This window comes from Macrosteles quadrilineatus, unplaced genomic scaffold (genome assembly GCF_028750875.1).
Source record: "Macrosteles quadrilineatus isolate MER2022 unplaced genomic scaffold, UCM_ALF_1.0 Scaffold_7__1_contigs__length_78375512, whole genome shotgun sequence".
Lineage (NCBI taxonomy): Eukaryota > Metazoa > Arthropoda > Insecta > Hemiptera > Cicadellidae > Macrosteles > Macrosteles quadrilineatus.
Window position 1 is genome coordinate 43,957,323 of NW_026542600.1, and position 19,000 is coordinate 43,976,322.

The 19,000-nt window shown below is 35.5% G+C and overlaps 1 protein-coding gene across 1 annotated transcript; it reads right to left on the bottom strand.

Annotated features, from left to right (window-relative positions):
* Nucleotides 1-2,605: 2,605 nt before the first annotated feature.
* Nucleotides 2,606-19,000, bottom strand: LOC128998220 (transmembrane and ubiquitin-like domain-containing protein 1). Its single transcript, XM_054424252.1, has 4 exons — nucleotides 18,903-19,000; nucleotides 13,110-13,746; nucleotides 12,617-12,860; nucleotides 2,606-6,825 (listed from the first exon to the last, which is right to left on the bottom strand). Exons 2-4 carry the CDS (start codon nucleotides 13,727-13,729, stop codon nucleotides 6,679-6,681), a joined length of 1,011 nt encoding a protein of 336 aa, XP_054280227.1. The 5' UTR covers nucleotides 13,730-13,746; nucleotides 18,903-19,000; the 3' UTR covers nucleotides 2,606-6,678.

Consider the following 19,000-nt stretch of genomic DNA (forward strand, 5'->3'; position numbering starts at 1 on the left):
TGAAGTAAGGGGTCACATAGAACATTGAAATTGCTTTTCGAGACATCATCACAGCCCCGGCGCTGACCCTCCCCGTTAACCGTAAACATTACGTTGTAAGTAAAGTCCATTGATCGGTTGCAAGTCAAAAGTGCAGTTTAGTGCAAAGCCAAAGTCATTGCAGTTCAACTGGGTCATCAGCAGGGTCGATTGAATCAGCCAGCTCTATTCCAACGCTTGCAAAAAAGCTATTCAAATCTCCTTCACATAAAGTTGCAAATTGTCAGAACCACCAGGACCTGACCAAATGTCAAATGTCCTGAATTGAAATTTAACTTTTTCGATTGGGAAGGAATCCCTTTTTATCAGTTCTACCTCACAACTCATTATTCCCCAAATTTTTTTGTATTATTATTTATTACATTAATTTAGTTTTGATCTACCTATAATAACAATGTTTTGGGCGCTTTAAGTAACCTGGTTTTACTGACACTTTAAATTTGTGTTATATAGGGGCGGTTCACGAGTTCGGGACTATCGTAGTCCGAGCCCAGAATCCGGAAATAAGCGGTATTTGAGCCGCGACTTAAAAAATCGGGTTCACGAGCTCGAGACTATATAAGCCGCGGACCAAACTGATAGGTGGCACACAATTAGTGCAGGGATAAAACCCGGTTTTAAAAGTTGGGTTCACGAGTCCAATTACAGATAGTCCCGGCTTCTTATCATTAGTCTCGGTGGGTTCACGAGTCTAGTCCGAGCCCAAATGAGATGGTTCGGGCCCAAAAGAACAATGGTGTTTGGTCTCCAACTCAGACCTGGTAGGAGGCAGGTTTAACGTGACATGATGCGAGTTTTATCTAATTAGCTCCTTTATTTTTATTATTTGTTAAAAACTAATGTTTAAATATGGTTCCTCATTAAATTCCGAACAATTTCATTACCCACAACACCATATTAAATAAATATGTAAAAATGGTAAAAAGGCTCATAAAACATGAAAAAAAATCATCAAACAACTTAAAACGACAGATAAATTATGCACGTAATAAAGTAGTATCATAACAAAGATTTTTTTTACTGATAAACCCCCTGTTATTACAATTTTAACGACAAAATTATGCGTAGAATATAAATATAACTAATCAACAACAGTTAAACCATTGTTATCTAACATAATTATCAAAAATAGTTTTTTGCCGTGGGAAACATCAAGCAAACCGTCAGTCGTTGAGTACGGTACGCGGTGATATCACCGTCTTGTGTTGTACCATTGACTATATAACCCGTGGTTATATAGTCAATGGTTGTACTCACTGGTCGCCGTTTGTATTGAATATGACTATGAAATATCTATACTGTATTATGTTAACAATTATGTACCATCACTCCACTACCTCGCATAGGACCAGCTCGTTATCATGACTAAAACCCTTTATGACTTGATGAATTTAAAGATAGATTTAAATGTTCCAAAGATGCCGTCAATGAGTCATTTGATGACACTTTTCATCGAGAAACTGGTGATTTATTGGATGTTAGTAAAGCTTGGATGGTAGCTATTTGTTTGGTAATGAAAGCAGAATAAATCAAATTTTCAGTTCGAAACTATGCCCAAAGAAAAAAAAACAATGTTTTCCTAAATATAAACGCATTGTAATGAAACTGATTTTAAAAATCGCAACAACACAAATTGTAAATTAAAAACCATAGCTGTCAACATAAATAATATTACGAGCTAACTACAGAATATTATTTGAAACATTTTACAGTTAGATTATTAAAGAGTGTAAGAATAACGGAAAGAATATTCTTAGGTCACAGCCACGATTAAAACCAGCACACACATACGATTTTTATATTTAATAATCAGTACCTCTAAATACATTTTAGTTTCAATAATTGTACCATTTAAATAAGTTTAGTTAAAATTATCCGATGCAAAAATCACCACCTTAAATTATCGGGCATTTATGCAAAATAGGCATCCATTCGGTTATAAATACCCGATTTTTTATGTCATGCATCTTAATTGAATTATAATAATGCACACAGAAAAATATATTTAACTAAAGACTTCCATTATCTGATTCCATACAAACGTGGAGTGTTGTATTTATAAATCAATAAACTTAGATAGATTATCATAGGCGAGCATTGGGACAATGAAATACAAGATAAATAATCGTTTTGGACGTTTTGGTTCAGCCTTTTTTCACACGATCATCCTATTGTATGGAAGTGCGTATGCCAGCAGCAGTGGCTTCACATGTGTTTCCAGACTGTTGTTACTGGTTGTTACCAACGTCTCAACAGAAATTCCCTGCGAATCTCTGTCATTAGGCTCTGCTACGGATTTGGTCTTGACCTACACTGGGCCCGGCTTTCACATCATTAGGCTCTGACTCGTGAACCCGTTTTTTGGTCGGCGCTTATATAGTCTGGGACCAACGTCTGGTCGCGGACTATGAAGTCCCCAGCTCGTGAACCCCCTTAGTGATCTATATTTTAGCAACAAAGCCACTGATTTGTACATGTTATAATCCAGACTAAGCGTTTGTAGGAACTTAAATTAAATAAGTTGGTTGAGTTCAGATGGGATTATGACAATCATATAACACCAGAATAACTAAAATTAATATTTAATAAACATAAATTATTGGTGTAAACAGAATAGACTCTTAGTATAAGAAATAAATAATTTTCTAACTCTATGATAATGGTATTTTCGCTATCAACACAAAAACTTGTTACTTACAGGAATGTAAAAAAGCCATATAAGACTGAAGTCACGATCTATATTAGGCCAAAACATTTTTAAGAACAAACATTACATTTGGTTGTTTTAAGGTTTTCATGTGAATGTGTACACACTAACTAAAGTTCACAACAAAACAAGAAACCTCTGCATCAAAATAAACTGACCTAGCAAAATGTTCAATGACATTAGAGCTCTTCCATTATAATTAATTAGATAATGTATTTACAATTTATCATTTATTTAACAGTGCACTCCCTATTGTTGGACATTTAGATATTGGAACCTGTTTGATTGGACTGTAAATGGGTGATTAATTTAGACAGTAACTTATTTTATTATTACAGTTTCTAAAAAAAAAAAAACAGGTTTAACTAATACCTCGATCTACAATAGAACCCCTCATAACCGTTTCTTCGGGATATCCGACCAACAAGGTAGCCACAGACCAGAAATTCCGGAAACACCAGGAGTTATTTTTTAATTTGTTGTATCGGGATGAAACAGGAATCATGAGGAAATTATCAATTTCACCGGGAAACCCTGAATTGGCCAGGCGTCACAGTTTGTGAACGTTAGCGTTAAAATCTAGAACATCTAATGCGGTCACCGTAAAATGGAGAACAGTCACGGCAAAATTGTGAACATCTTCCATGGTCACGGCAACATCATTGCTCCTACAAAATCAGTAAAATTGTCTTTTCGCGGTCATGGAAATATGTGTTCTGCTGGGCTCGACTTTCTTACTAGAAAAAAACAAGTTTTTTGCTCCTCCCGATATCTGACCTTTTGGCTGGACCATGGCCCATGGTGTCATTGTTGGATATGAGGGGTTTTACTATAGGCCTATATTTTACATTGTTTTAGATAATATTTTTAAATATTTTCAAGTGAAATCCTTAAAACAATTTATACAGCCAAGAAAAGGACACTAGAGATTTAGAGTGAGCATAAAAGAACAAAAATACAGAGAAAATATGTTATATACGGGTCCGCGGAATTGGCTAACTCTGGAACTCGCTAACCCCATGTTAAACGCCCTATCTTCAAATTTGGTCGATGAGAGGAACTCGCTAACTTGTTCGGTTTCGGAATTGGCTAACTCCGGAACCCGCTAACCCGCTCTAGAGCCGGGTTAGCGAATTCCGTCCTCGTACGGAAGTCGCTAACTCGGTCCCTCGGCGGAACTCGCTAACTCCCAATCAGAAGCCTCGCGGGCCGTCCAATGGGAGCCAAGCACGAATATTTTTGGCCAGTGTTGCCGAAAGTGTAGTACCTATATCGTATCGATACCATAATGTCGTATCCTGCGATTAATTAGGAGTAAGAGCAACGTAGTCGATAAAATAAATATATTTATAAGTATGTTTAACATTATTCTTATGATTATTAGGGTGGAAAATGCATTATAGTCTTACCATAGACTAACCAACACAAGTAAACTTTACATCCCATTGTAAGCTTTGAAGCTCGTTTTTCGTGTCTAGTTCATGTCCGGTGACACTGATCGCTAGTGTCGACAAAATTGTGTTTCTATTATTTTATAGTTAACTTCATGATTTGTTCTTTTCTGTTTGGTTATATAACTAGGGGACGTGTTATTAGTTGTGATTAGAACGTTTTATCTGGTTAAACAAGGTTTTAAATGACTGAAAACAAGAAACAATTTGTGAACAAAAACGACCTCTAAAGACAGTTCACCGGACAGAACTAACAATAAAACTGTCTTCAGCTGATCCATAAGGATAAGAAATGTACTAATAATATAAGGGAGTGTGTTTTATATGACGTGGGTTTCTTACTTAAATAGTAGCTTATTGGTATGCAAAAAGATAAAAATCCAATTTAATATGGATCCATTGCATGTTATGAAATATCTATTTTCGTAGTCTACTATTTGTTTCTTTTATTCGAATAAAAACCATTTTGTGAACTTCTGCAAATTAAATTATTAAGTTCGTATTTTATATACTGGGCTTGTAACCTTGAATCATAAATCATAATAAAATTTACACGTTAAACGTAATTACAGAATTAAGTTACATTGTAGTGGTAATGTATTTTAAAATAGAGCTATTGAATTTAAATAAATATTTATCAATACATTATAAAGTGGTAGGCCTAAAGTATTAATGGATTGCATAAAAAATTAGTCCATGCATAAATACAACTTGTAAATTTCTTTTATCGTAGGCTATTAGTGTAGAACCCGGGTCATCCTCTTAATTTTGTTGAATTAATATTAATTTTACGTCTTTCAGTAGGCCTACTTTTTAAAAGTCTGGACTTTTTCTCCAGGCTGGTTATAAATGGACCCAGGCGTTCTTGTTTGTTACAATTCTTATGAATGGTGGCCATAGCTAAAATTACTTGATCTTATCAAAAAACAAAGCTATTGTCTATTGTGTAGCTCAGTACCGGGGAACGGTGAACCGAGAAATGGCTTGGTATAGTTTATATCGATAGTGAAAGCAATATAAAGGAAACCCAACACTCAAATCAGGAAAATCCGTCAATCCGTTTATTAAGAATCGTGAATTAAAATATCCCTGCCTCGTTTTATTATAGGAATATTATATCTTCTCCTATTATTTACTAGTGGTGCTAGTAGTGGTGCTACCAGTGGTGTGTTACAATCTAAAAACTGTTTCAAAACATGTAACATTATTGCTAAAAAAATCAACACATTTTAGAATTAGGCAACTATTTACTAGTAGGCCTAGAATGCTTTGGTTTAAACTATTAGGCCTAGATAAAAAATTAGTCTCTAAGATATTTGTACACGTAAGCTGGACGGTTCAACGACGAACATTTAATTTTAAATCTATGAATTAGTTATGAAAGTTACGATGGTTGATGACTGTATTAATTAATGGTTTTGGTTTATTACGACATTACGATTAAATTTGTTTCCGTGTTTGAGATTTTGCGTGTATTTTAGCTTAATTTCGTAGAGGTTAAATTATTTTGTAAAAATTAAAATGAATTTTAAATATTTTTCATATTCTATAATTTTCTTTTATACTGATGGCATTTATATTTAAGATCTAAATCATAAACATCAAACTGGCAATTGTACAGTTAAAAAACACTTTTTCATTATTTTTTAATTGTCTTTGAATTACTTTGGGCTAGTTATCTGTTAAAAGTGGAATTGATAACAAAAAGCAATAACATTTACTGTATCTTCATTGACACTGACATTTTGAAATACGGCAGTGTACGATTATTTTGTCGTACAAGGTTGGCAACGCTCTGTGCAGTGGGCGCGGCCAGGTTAGCGACTTCCAGAGTTAGCGAATTCCGCCGCGAGACAAAATCGAGTTAGCGGGTTCCGGAGTTAGCCAATTCCTGACTGAGACGGTTAGCCAGTTCCAGAGTTAGCCAGTTCCGACACACGACCGAGTTAGCGAGTTCCTGAGTTAGCCAATTCCTACGTCTCTTATATACCTGTACTTGCAGTATAGCGAAAGGCATCAATAATTTATTGATGTTAGTTTACTTTACAAAATTATATGCTAAAATATTATTTAATAATCTTCCATGATCAAAAAGTGTCATAATTCATTTACATGTATAAGGTTTATGTTTAGAACAATGATTGTTTTAAAATAATATAGTTCAAATGTATTTAAATATATTGTGACATAAATATTTTACATATGTTCTAGAGTCCTAAAGTCATATTATTGATTTGTGAGTTGTTGCTTACAACAAACTTCCCAATGAATTATCCCATGTGATCAACAACAACATTTTGTAGAAGACATTTTTGTATTAATTGTAGAAACTGCTAAATTACACTTAAAAATTGGTACTGGGGCTGACCCTTATCACAAAAAATGACAACAAGCAAGATAGCAAAAGTTTTTTAAGTTAAATTAAGTCCTTCAGAGGGCTGAGATTTAGCAACTTAGCATCTAATTATTGATTTGGCAAAATTAGTGTGGTATCCCATCTTGATCAGGGAGGTAAAGACTAAAGACTGATACAGTAAAGATCCCAGTGAGGCCAATGAGGGCGGCTGTGGTAGTGAGAGTGAAGAGCTGAGCATATTGGTATCTACAATACCACACAATGCATAGCACCTGTAACAGATAGGTTCAGTAACCGTCAAATGAGTAGAGCTGAGCATAGGCCTATTGGTATTTCAAAAAGCATACAATGCAACAGATGTTTTGGATTCCATTTATTCTAAATAGCAATAGCAATAGTTAGTAAAATTTGTGCAAATAGCAGGTATTGGGTGAGATTACAAAGTAAGCTACAGATAACAGACAATAGGAGAGGAATGGTAGTAGGAGAACTTTGAAAAGATAACTTGTAAATATTTATTATTACAATAGGAAAACAGGGAGAGTAATTCTTGTGATGTTGGAGATTAGTTGTTGATAAGTTATTGTAACTTATTGAGTTATTCATTGCCTATTAGCAAAAATTAGTTGTACAGCTCTTTTGTAGGAGCTAAAACCCTGTCATTTTTACGTCGTGATATCTTGAATTTATTTAATCTTTAAGCTTTGTGAATCTAATATTTCATTAAATTCCTCAAGTCAATCCATAAGAGGCTTTGACTCTTTTAGTTTTGTACTTTGACAGCCATAATTAATGATACTTGCACTGCTAGGGTGTGTTAATTAATTATTGGGATATAAAAAATTTTGGATTTTCGTTCCCTTTACTCCTAAAAACATTAGGTGTTTCACAAACATAATGCTAACTAGTTTAGACACTAATAAAAATCCCCATTCAATAACAGTGTAGATTAAAACTCTGTATCATTACATAGCAACAGGTATACAGGTTACCACACAACTCTTGAAAAAATTCACACATTTTCCCGGTTTTTTTTTCAGCAAATCCATTATAGATTTGTTGCTAGTCTCAAGGTATTTTCAATACAGTACTGGTAGCTGTATTTGTGTTTTACAAAGTTAATAGCCTACAGCTTTAATAATTTAAGCGGTGGGAAATACCCAGAGGGAATTTTTGAAATCAGCAGGAAAATGTAGGAATTTTATTAGTCAGTTTTGGAGGATACCATGTTCTTAAGTGAACAAATTTTCTATACATTGTGGGAAAGGTATCTGTAAAATCAAGCAAAAATTGAGATCCGATACCTTGGACATGTTTTTATGAGAATAAAATCAGTAAGCATAAACAGCTTAATTTTGTTGTGGACATACGAGGCATAACCTACAGCCATAATCTATAGCAGCCTATGAGCGACTGCAGATAATTTTTTACGGGAGGCAAACTCTATGAGTTGGAAAAGGCCTTCTCCCATGAATAGTTTTTAATGAAAGAGTTATAGAATAAAAGTATTTTAGGATATTGGTTTCAGAGTTCCTTACTTATACAGGGTGTCCCGGAACTCTCTACCAATATTTTAGGGCATTGCTCCTGTGTAAGAAACATACCTAAATATCATATTTAAATTGTCCGGAAGTCCTTAGTTACTCACACAGCCGCCATTTTGTTTTTTTCAGTTATTAATTTTTTTCTAAAGACTGGTTTAATATACGAAATAGAAACTTTGCACAAACATTTATGACAACAAGACAAAGCTACAAAAAAAATATGACGATTTTTCAAATTCATATAACAAAATGGCGGCCATTTAAAATTTTGTTTCTTAATTAACTAGTTTATTTTATAAACATTTTAAATCACTGCCATTTTGTTTTGTGAATTTGAAAAATTGTCATAATTTTTTTGTAGCTTTGTCTAGTTGTCATAAATGGTTGTGCAAAGTTTCCTTTTCGTATGTTTAACCATTCTTTAGAAAAAATTAATAACTGAAAAAAACAAAATGGCGGCTGTGTGAGTTACTAAGGACTTCCAGACAATTTAAATATGATATTTAGGTATGTTTCTTACCCAGGAGCAATGCCCTAGAATATTGGTAGAGAGTTCCGGGACACCCTGTATATGCATTATCAGCTGAATTTTATAACTTTTTTTGTAGTCTAACAAGTGTTGAGGAGATAACTAGTGAGAAAAAATGAATCATCTACTTGCAAGTCAGGTTATCATGCCATTAATGGTATCTGTATCAAGAATTGAAAATCAATTTTTCAGGTTATCGGTATTGAGAATTGTACTGAATTTGATGTAATAAACACCAAATATGAACACGATCTATTCAGCTGATTTAGACAATAGACGACGTACCCACAATCTACTATGCCCTACAAGTGGTGGGAATAAGCCTCCAGCCAGAGCTGTCTCTGTCTCAGTGTGTTTCTCCTTACCTTCCAGACCAATAGGTGAGCTTTTAAATCGAGTTGTGCAAATCAATTCAGTTCGCGGTGTTAGTTGGATAAATTCTATTTTCATCAAATCGTAAAGCCTATATCCCGCAGGGATATAATTGCCGCACGAGTGAAAGTAAATTCAGTTTGAAAAGGAAAAAAGTCGCAAAACTTGTTTACCAACTAACACAAACCGCCTTTGAAAATTTCACGTCTTCGTCGATCAAATCAATTCATTCGCATTTTTTTTTTTTTTTTTTTTTTTTGTATAAAGCTCACCTAATTCCGTATTTCTTCCCTCCCCTGTGTGTTCTGTGTTGGACGTCCAAACTGTAAGTAATATATGTCATTTATGGTTATAGTTATATCATTCCAGTGGGTCGTACATGCCATAATTTTTCAATGGTATACTTTGTCATTTCCTGTTTCATAAGCACATGTCTCCAGGTTTAAATCTTTTGTAAGTGTGTTTTGTATCCATTTTTATCCATTCAATCAGTATTAAATTGTAGACTGTGATACTATTATTCTTTTAGGTTTAAATAAATTAACAGGTTTTTGTAGAAAAAATAACGTAACTTGCAAAGAATTTTGTTGTTATATTATCATTCGTAGACTCATTGTTTTCATAATCTTGCGCCATTCACTTCAATAGTTAATGAGAGTGTAATAGCCATTGGTGATTAAATTGGGAAATAAAGTAATTGGAAGTTGAGGTGGACTGCAGGTTCGAAGATAGTTGCGACCATGGATGGTGAAGGCGTGTGTGTTGCATAAAAGACGAACCCGCCATAACACTCTGTAGCAATAAATAATAAACAATCTTTCATACATTTTACTGAGTTAGAAACAGTGATACTGTGTAAGTGTAAAAACATACAGACAGCGTAGCGTAGCGCAGCGCAGCGCATGTTTTAAATCAAAACCGTGCATTGAAATGAGGTATGACATACTAGTAGCGTATTTCGGCGTAGCATAGCGCAGCGCAGCGCAGCGTACGACCGAGGAACAAACTATTTTGTTTTTCTCAGAGCGTATTGGAGCGCATTCGACTGCAGACACGCTTAAGAGTCAATTCTAGTCTCTTTTCTGCACCAATTGGTCCCCTTCAATTAGTTGTAAGCGTCTCTCAATCACCAAACTAAATATGTGATCGAACGTTGTAGTCGACATTCTTGCATAATTCTTAAACCGAGACTCGTGTTTTTTAAGGATTGGAAATAAGATGTATTCACCATGCCTGTTCCTGCCTTTACACACTTCATGGGGTCGCCGGAATTTTATCCCCCTGGAATTTTACCCCCTGGGCAAAGCTGACGTCACTATGACGTAGTAACCTGAGGGGCCAAAAGTTTGTTCGCGGCCGGAATTTTACCCCCGCGGATTTCGAAGTCTAATGAAAATAGTCAGAGCGTGATTAATTCAATTAGCCATAAAAACCGGAATTTTACCCCCTGTCCATATAACTAGTGTTTAGACAACTGAAATGTACGGGCCGGATTTTTACCCTCCGGAATTTTACCCCCCGGAATTTTACCCCCGGATTTTTACCCCCCGGAATTTTACCCCCTGGCCGATTTTATAAATTGAATGATTGGTTTTATTATTTCTGTTTTTAATTAATTGTAAACATTTCATTATTTAGTGCCCTGTCTTTATTTATTTATTTTGTAATCTCATTCAGTTGATTGTATATACGTCATATTAACCAAAATTAGGCTTCAAAGATCGAATCCTAATACTTGAATCTCAAAATTAAAATTAAAAACATGTTCGATTAGTTAATGTCACAAATAAATTAAGATAGGCTACTTAATAATAAAATGTTTACTATTAAATTAAAACAGAATGAAGATAATTAATCATTCTCACTAATTTTTATATCTAGCCAGGGGGTAAAATTCCGGGGGGTAAAATTCCGGGGGTAAAATTCCGGGGGGTAAAAAGGGCCGTACACTCTAGTTTTTTATAATTTGATGTGTTCTGATTAAATTCACAACCGTGAAAATATATGTTTAATTCCGCGTTTAATCCATCGAGCTGATGTCGCGAAACTCAAAATGTTCGCGGCCGGAATTTTACCCCCTGGTTTGTGACGTCACGTTTGCCCAGGGGCTAAAATTCCAGGGGGATAAAAATCCGCTACCCCACTTCATGCACCCCGACACTTCTCCTACTGATCAAAAACTGCCACCTTAAGGTATTTTCGACAAAACTGATACGAGCCGTCTTCGACAGAGCCATCTTCTATACTGATGTACCGGGTACACTATTAAGACCGTCTACAACCTATGTTGCGCTACGCTACGCTGCGCTCTCTGTGTGTATTGGACTACGCTGCGCTCCTATACGCTACGCTGCGCTGCGCTACGTTGCGCTACGCTACGCTGTCTGTATGTTTCTACACTAACAAGTTGGACTACGAGACACCATCTTCAATTCCTTCGTTGGCCAACGAGAAGGATTATTGAGTGTTGGGTCGTCTCAATAAATTAATTTCACACCTCACCGTCATTGTCACGACTGAATTGTTACTGCGTCAATCACTTCTCCTACCAAGGGAGATCCTGAAGGGATTCATATTTTTTCACAAAAGTATCAATGGCAATTGTACTCAAGCATTGAGTAAATGTACTGTTCGAGTCATATTCAGCATAGGGATTAAATTATAATCAAATTGTTGCTATGTTGATCTTTAGATAGTTATTGTTTAATAAATCAAATTGTTATATATTTATCAAATTCTTAATAACCTTGGTATTTCATTTCTGGTACAATACAAATTCATTCAATAGAGTTTAGGTAATTATAGCAAGTAAGAAGCCGCTACAAAAGATACACCTTTGAAGTGCAACACTAAAATTAGTGTGGTAGTGTGCAAAGTAGAGTCAGTGTAGATTTAAGATTGTTTTCAGCACTGGAAGAACTATAAACATTACCAGGGACGTCCCATAAGGACTTAATAATTTTATTCTACAGGGCCCACTCAATTTTTATTTAACATCAAGCTTCCACTGCCAACGCTATGTTGTTTATTTTTATTCACTTTGTTCTTCCAACCCAGGGGCAACCAAGATTTGTAAAGAATCAATCATTTGAAAATCATTTGAGAGTATTGCAAGGAGAGTAGTATATATTTAAATATATAAGTCAAGGAATCTCTCTTTTTTTTCTTTACAGAATTGATCAATTTTGGTATCGACACATCTCTAATTTTCAATACTATAATGATGCAAGATCCTAAAATCACTATATTCAATGTAAAACTGATGTGCAAAATTGTTTCCATACAGTGCATTAAATTAAAATTCATATGTTTCTTTGTCAGATTTTATTATTTTTGACATTTATACATTTGAGGTTAAGGATCTAACATAGGACACAAGGGTCGGAATGTCCTAGTTTTTGAAGGATATTAATTATTTTTCTTTCATCCCAATTCAACGCATCATTGGTTGAAAATGCAGTCAGAGTGAAACATTTTAGTTTTCACGAAACTATAACATAAGGTTTTATGTTTCATACACCAGGTAACTTCAGGTTAGCCCGCTATCCTGGCAAGAAGTAATTATTGGTTACTATAGCGTTTTGAAAATGACTCTAACAGGAGTAGATGTTAACTTACCACACTAACACATGTGTAGAGAAGGGTTGTGAGGTTCCAGTCAGGAGGATTAGGAGTGGCAGGGGTAGAGTGGTGCGCAGCTGATGTGCGCGGGGGTGTCCTTTGGTTGTGAACCAAGCAGTGTACGACACAGTTGTCATAGAGTCCACACGCCTGGAGAGTCTGCTGATCGCTTCCTAGCACTTGGCCATTGAATATCAACCGTACAAGTTTATCAGTTGACAGCTCGATGTTGAAATGCCGTCTATAAAATCAGAAATATCTCATAAACAGTATTTACTGGCAATTGAAAATTCAATTAAATGTCTTTAACCCTGTGTCATTTGAAACAGAATTTTTGGGTAGTCTCAGGTTGGAAGTGCATAGTTCAGGCCAGCCTTCTACATAGTAGCTAATACAAACTTCATGACGGTTGCTCCTGTCAACTTACACTCAAAATAGATACAATATGAATATGAAACAGACAAGTTTAGATCCTGCCAGTTAAGCTTACCTTTTGAACTCTCCAAGCTGTTCCTGCAACCTGCCTTCGACCAGCTTTTGATCATCATTCAAGTATTTTAGCCTGATTCTAATCTGATCTCCTTCCCTTGTTTGATGATTCTCATCCGCCACTCTTTCTTGTGGTTCCCTCAGGATTGTTGCTGATTTTGTTTTAAGAAGGGGGACCAGACGTTTCCTTACAATAATATTCTGCCCAGTGCCACTTTCCTGGGTCACTTGGTTTTGAGCTGCAGCCCCTTCTACCTCTGGTGTGGCTTCATTAGTGGCACATTCACCAGCAGCCTCCTCTTCAACTAATGATGTGTTAGAAGCTTCATTGTCATCTTTCTCCTGTGAGTCATCAGTTAGAAGCTCAGTTTCTCCACCATTAGAACTGTCTGGTTGGCCGGTATCTATGGCGTTATCTGTATCCGTTACAACGGCTGGTGGTTGAGTTGTCTCTCCTCCAGTTCTGTTTCTAGACCTACGTTCCAATATTAGAACTGTTCTTATGTTATGATGGCTCTCCCTGATGCTTGTAGACCACCATGCTGCGACTGCTACCACAACGACTAATACAACTGAGAAAAACTGCACCACCTCATCTCCAATTCCTTCAATGACCGGCATTTTTGTTGTTGAATTTTCTGAAACAAAATAGCACTGTTTAACATAGCAAAGAAATTGGAATTCTCTTTACTAGGCCTATTACTTACATATTTCAACAGAATGATGTATATGAACATTGTTTATCAATAAGGATTAAAACTAAACTGAAATTATGAATCCAGACCTAAATTACTTCCAGCTATTGTATTTTAAATTAGGGGAAAACTTTAAAAAGATATGTTTGGAATCCATGATATGTTTGGAGTTCATGAACTGGAGAACTTCACCGATGTTCCAGTGAGGATTAAACAACACTCATGGTAATAACCATCACTACCGACAGCGCCTCAAAGCCCAACAACTTTATGCTATTTTAAATAATTAAATCTCTGTAATGTTTGACGCCTATTCTGTACTCTATGTTCAAGAATAAAGTATTCTGATTCTGATTCTGATCCAGGAGTGATGAAACTACGAGTTTCCATTGCACTGCAGCTTTTCCACCAATCTTTTAAGTAAGAAGCATTAGATAACACTGAAATGTCATTACCACATATGAAGGGTAAGTATGCCAGTACAATCATCTGAACCACCACAGAGAAGTAAGACACAGAGGATAAACTCACTGGTACACTTAGTGGTGTCTATAACTGGTGTCTAAAGCAAATTCTATTCGTCGTCCTCTTCCATTCTCTTTTCCCCCCTCGCCATCACGTACTACAGCGCTTATGCTGTAGGGAAGACCCTGTGCACTACAACTGCTGTATAAAAATACTAGGTGGCCATCATTGTTCAGGCTCTTCCTTACTCAGTACAAGTACATTTCCGCCCCAACATAACAGAGCTAAAAAGGAACGGTTGTCCCATAAGCTTGTATCCTCTGTATTTTACATCTCTGTGGATCCACACATAAATTCCTTCACTTATTAATAAATGGATAGGCTACACAATTTTTATTTCCGATAGAATACAAATTTACTTGTTTTTACAATGCTAATCCAGAAGATGGCTGCGTGTGAGCAATAAGTTAGTCCTCCAGTACTTAAAACCTTTGTTGATCATCTCACTTCCTTAACCCTTTCAGTACGATGCGAAGATATATCGTTGAGCGTCTTTTTCCCGAAGAGTGCTATGTAGCAATATATTGTTGTTCCCGTTACATTCTAACAGTGCTAAGCGACAGTAAATCTATTCTTAGTACCTGCAGGTTTGAAACGAGCCTAAATGTATAGGTACCTAACCAAGTTATTAAAGTACTTAGGGCAACAACAATCAATAATTATCAATTATTCACAACCCAGATGATAGCTGTGACAACAGAAAAATCCTCGTGCTGCCTGTTTTTTTCATAATTTCAACTTAAGATGTGCGCTGAGATTGAAAATCCTGCTAGTTGTGAGGTGCGGTCAATTATACGGTTTTTCAAATTCAAATAGTTTTTTGCTATTAAGTATACATTTCATACAATAGGCCAGGTCAATGGAGATAATATACAATTCAAAGTACAATGTACAGAGTCAGGTGTAAATAGATGAACATGCTATAGGTACTAATAAACTAATAATACTGATTTTATACAAAAGTTTTTGAGATGTATTGATAATGATGGCAATAATACTGTTTATAGTCAAGTAAACAAGTCGGGTAAGTGCCTATATTAAAATAATTAGCTAAAATTGGCAGTGAGATACAGCTTAAAACTAAATGACAATACATTTTTAAATAAAGTTAACAGTAATAACATTATTCTGAAAGACTATTACTGTATATCACAGTTCATGAAACCTTTGTTACATACTTTAGAAACAATATCCTACTTAACAATTAGAATTTTACAGAAAATCATCATGTTTGAAAGATAAAAATTCTTCGATAGGGTAGATAACTTTTCTGTTCAAAAAATCGGTCAATACATTTTTCAGTGACTTAATAGGCAAGCTGCGTACAGTTTCAGGGAGTATTTTGTTGACAAAATACTTAAAACCGATAGACATTTATTGCCAACTGTTTGAAGTTTACGGAAACTATGTAATGAATGGAAGTTCTGTGCGAAAATGGTACATTCAGTTAAAAAATTGCCGAACTGACATTCATAAGTCATGACGAAGCGAAGAGCAGACACCCGAGCCTTGTGACTGAATGGATCCCTAAAGTTGATAAAAAGGTTCACGAAAACTGCCTATTCACGATAATGGAGCTGTTATTTATGTATATGTTGGGTAGGCTACACCCAAGTGACGAGTCTGCAAAGACAATGTTATGTGTTTATGAAGGGCTACAGTTTCGCAGAGAACCTCCGATATGTTATCGGATTAAATCCTGTTATTATCGAAGTATCGCATCAAATTTAACTTTACCATATAAATAAAAATGATTAGTTATTTTTTTTATTTCATCCTTATTTTAGTTTTATCCCAAATTTGTAAACGACTACAAGTTGAAGAAACTAACTTAGGCCAATATGTTAATACCCCTATTTATTATTAAATTAACTATAGGCTAATAAGTAATAACTTATTAATTTATTGTTTATTTTGTTAACTTTGGTAAAATATATTTTGTGTTGGTTGAATTTTGATAGTTTCATTTAATAAATATAAGATGAAATGTAAATAGATCAACTAGGCCTACTAATAGGCCTACCGTACTCAATTCAGTGTTTAGGTACATTTATTAATCATCAATAAAAATGTAGGCCTAACTTAATTCAATGTTTACATAGGGGAAAAAAATAACTTAAGTCAGGCTTAATAGTTTAGAAGTTCAATAGCCTAATAGTTTATACATCAAACCGAATTAAAATCTATAATATCAATATTTGATCCAATAATATATCGCAGGATCTCTGTGGAACTGGACTCTTTTGAGTACCTACTCGATTTATTTATTTATTTACTAGCAACTTGCGTCACTTCGTGACTTCAAGATCCGTTATATATTTGATCTATAGTTGATAAGGTGAAAACGATTATGTCTCATCATATCCCTATTATTTACATTGCGAGCCCTATTACTTTCATTGCGTGCCTGATCTCTTCGAGGCATCTTAGAAAAATAAATACTGATGAGACATAATAAAAACCATAAAATCATAACGCAAGTCATTTTCTTTTTTATATTTTACACAAATAACATTACAATATTTTACTTGAATTCCCTAAAACATCAATAAAACATACTATGAAAACATAAAATCTTCTCACAATACAAAATCTAGCAACAATTTAACAATGACATACAAGATAAATTATGAAAAAGCAATAACAAACGTAAGAATTTGGTCCGGCAATACAGTTATTAACAATCGATTAGCAAACGCAAGGTAAATCTTGACTAGGAAAGCCCTAATATAACAATGAAGTCGAAATAGAATATGGAAAAGCAATAACAACAGTAAATATTTGACCCAACAAAACAGTATTAAACAAACGATCAACATAACTGAAACATAATGAAATTAACAGAAAACGAGAAAGATAGCAAATGACGATTAACAATGGGGCACACTAGGTTTCACTGACAGGGGACCAGGATAAATAAATAAATAAATAAATAAAAACGTCTTTATTAGCCAGCGTTTCTCTGATACATATCAGTTGTTTTTCAGAACAACTTTTGTCATTAACCTACTGCACTTACAACTAAACATTTATATCTTTTAAAAACTTTTTAAACTTAATCTCAAAGGTATTGTTGGATGCAACGGTTTTTAGGCTCTCGGGCAGTCTGTTGTACTATGTGGGTCCGAAATATGAGAAACTTTTCTTTCCCAATTCCAAGGTGACCCTTGGAAAGTGAAGCCTCCCAAAAAGATGCGGCCGCAGAATGCCTGATGGCTGCTAGGCTGTCATGAATGAGGTCCACTGAAGCCGAGACGTAGTTGCCGGAACGCATGAGCCTTGGAATAGGGCTGTTCTGGAGGTAACTTCTTCCTGCATGCTCCAGCTCAAATAAACGCTGCTCCCTAGTCCTGATGGTGGGCACTCTGAAATTCATCTTCTCCAGAAGGTAAGGGAACCTACCTTGCTGTTGAGGAGCTTGTAGAGGAAGGACACATCTGCTACGCGTCTTCTACATGATAATGGCTGCAGCCCGTAGGATTCTGAGATGACATCAATGGGGACTTCTAAGTAGTTGAACGCATCTCAGCGTCCCAGGAACCTGATGAATCGTCTTTGGACTGACTCTAGCTGGTCTGTAAGGCCGAGTTGGTATGGAGACCATACACCCAAAGCATACTCAAGTATGCTGACGGACAAGGGACTTGTATAAGATGGTAGCTGCTACGGAATCCAGCCCGTGATTTACTGTCCGAATAACCAGGTCAAGGGTAAGGTAGGCCCTGGCACATATGTCACCAATGTACTGTCCAAACTCAAAGGAGGAATCAATCGTGACCCCAAGATCCTTCATGCGACTGCATCTCTCCAGCCGGTTCCCAACCAAGACATAGTCGTATTCAATGACGTTGCTGATCCGGCTATAAGTTATCACTTTGGTTTTAGCTTGATTTATGTACATCCCATTCGTTGAGCACCATCGATGAACACTCTCTAAAGATACCTGTAGCAGTTGGAATTGCTGCATAGTTGATAGTTGTAACCCATCTGATGATGGAATTGCAATGCAAAATATATAACTTAACTTAGGCATAGCCTACATAAGTTAGGCTAGTCATTGTAGTGAAACAGGAATCGCTTGGACTGAAGGTAGGCTATGTAACCTTGATTATTTAAACTAGGAGAATGACAATAGCTTAATAACATAGGCAGAACTTATTGTAACATAGCCTAGTGACTGAGTAAGGTAGGCCTTGGAACCCAAAGAGTAGGTTTCTGTGTCCTGTGATTAAAAACAAGTTTTTAGTAGGTCTAGTCAATAAAATGTGGGAGATCGTATGTACATACGCCTGGGCTAGGTTATTTTATTCTATTGGGTAAGATGTTTAGACATTTCGAATATATCAAGTAAAGGTCGTCCCAGCATATTAAAATCAAATAAAATCAAGGTTACCATAAATCAGTCACTGTTTGCACTATTACAAAGGTTTTTTTTTATTCCAAAATATTTAATAGAAATAAGTTTGAGCTAGCCTACATACTCAATTATGCTCAGGACACCGATGTTGATTAAAATAAAGGATATCAGGAACTGCAATCTAAACTAATAAAATTGAAAATGTAAGCATGTTTACCTGGATTCTGAAATAAAAACGTCAAGAAGGTCGCAGTCGTTCCTCGACAACCATTACAATTTGTAATGAAAAAAAAACACGTCTGACGTCTGACGTCT

What these genes read in the sequence shown, in the direction of transcription:
- LOC128998220 (XM_054424252.1), bottom strand. Translation starts at nt 13,729, where the DNA reads ATGCCGGTCATTGAAGGAATTGGAGATGAGGTGGTGCAGTTTTTCTCA. An exon ending in CAGCTTGGAGAGTTCAAAAG is followed by an intron (nt 12,861 to 13,109) that starts GTAAGCTTAACT and finishes CTGATTTTATAG; the next exon opens with ACGGCATTTCAACATCGAGC. An exon ending in TCTACACATGTGTTAGTGTG is followed by an intron (nt 6,826 to 12,616) that starts GTAAGTTAACAT and finishes TATCTGTTACAG; the next exon opens with GTGCTATGCATTGTGTGGTA.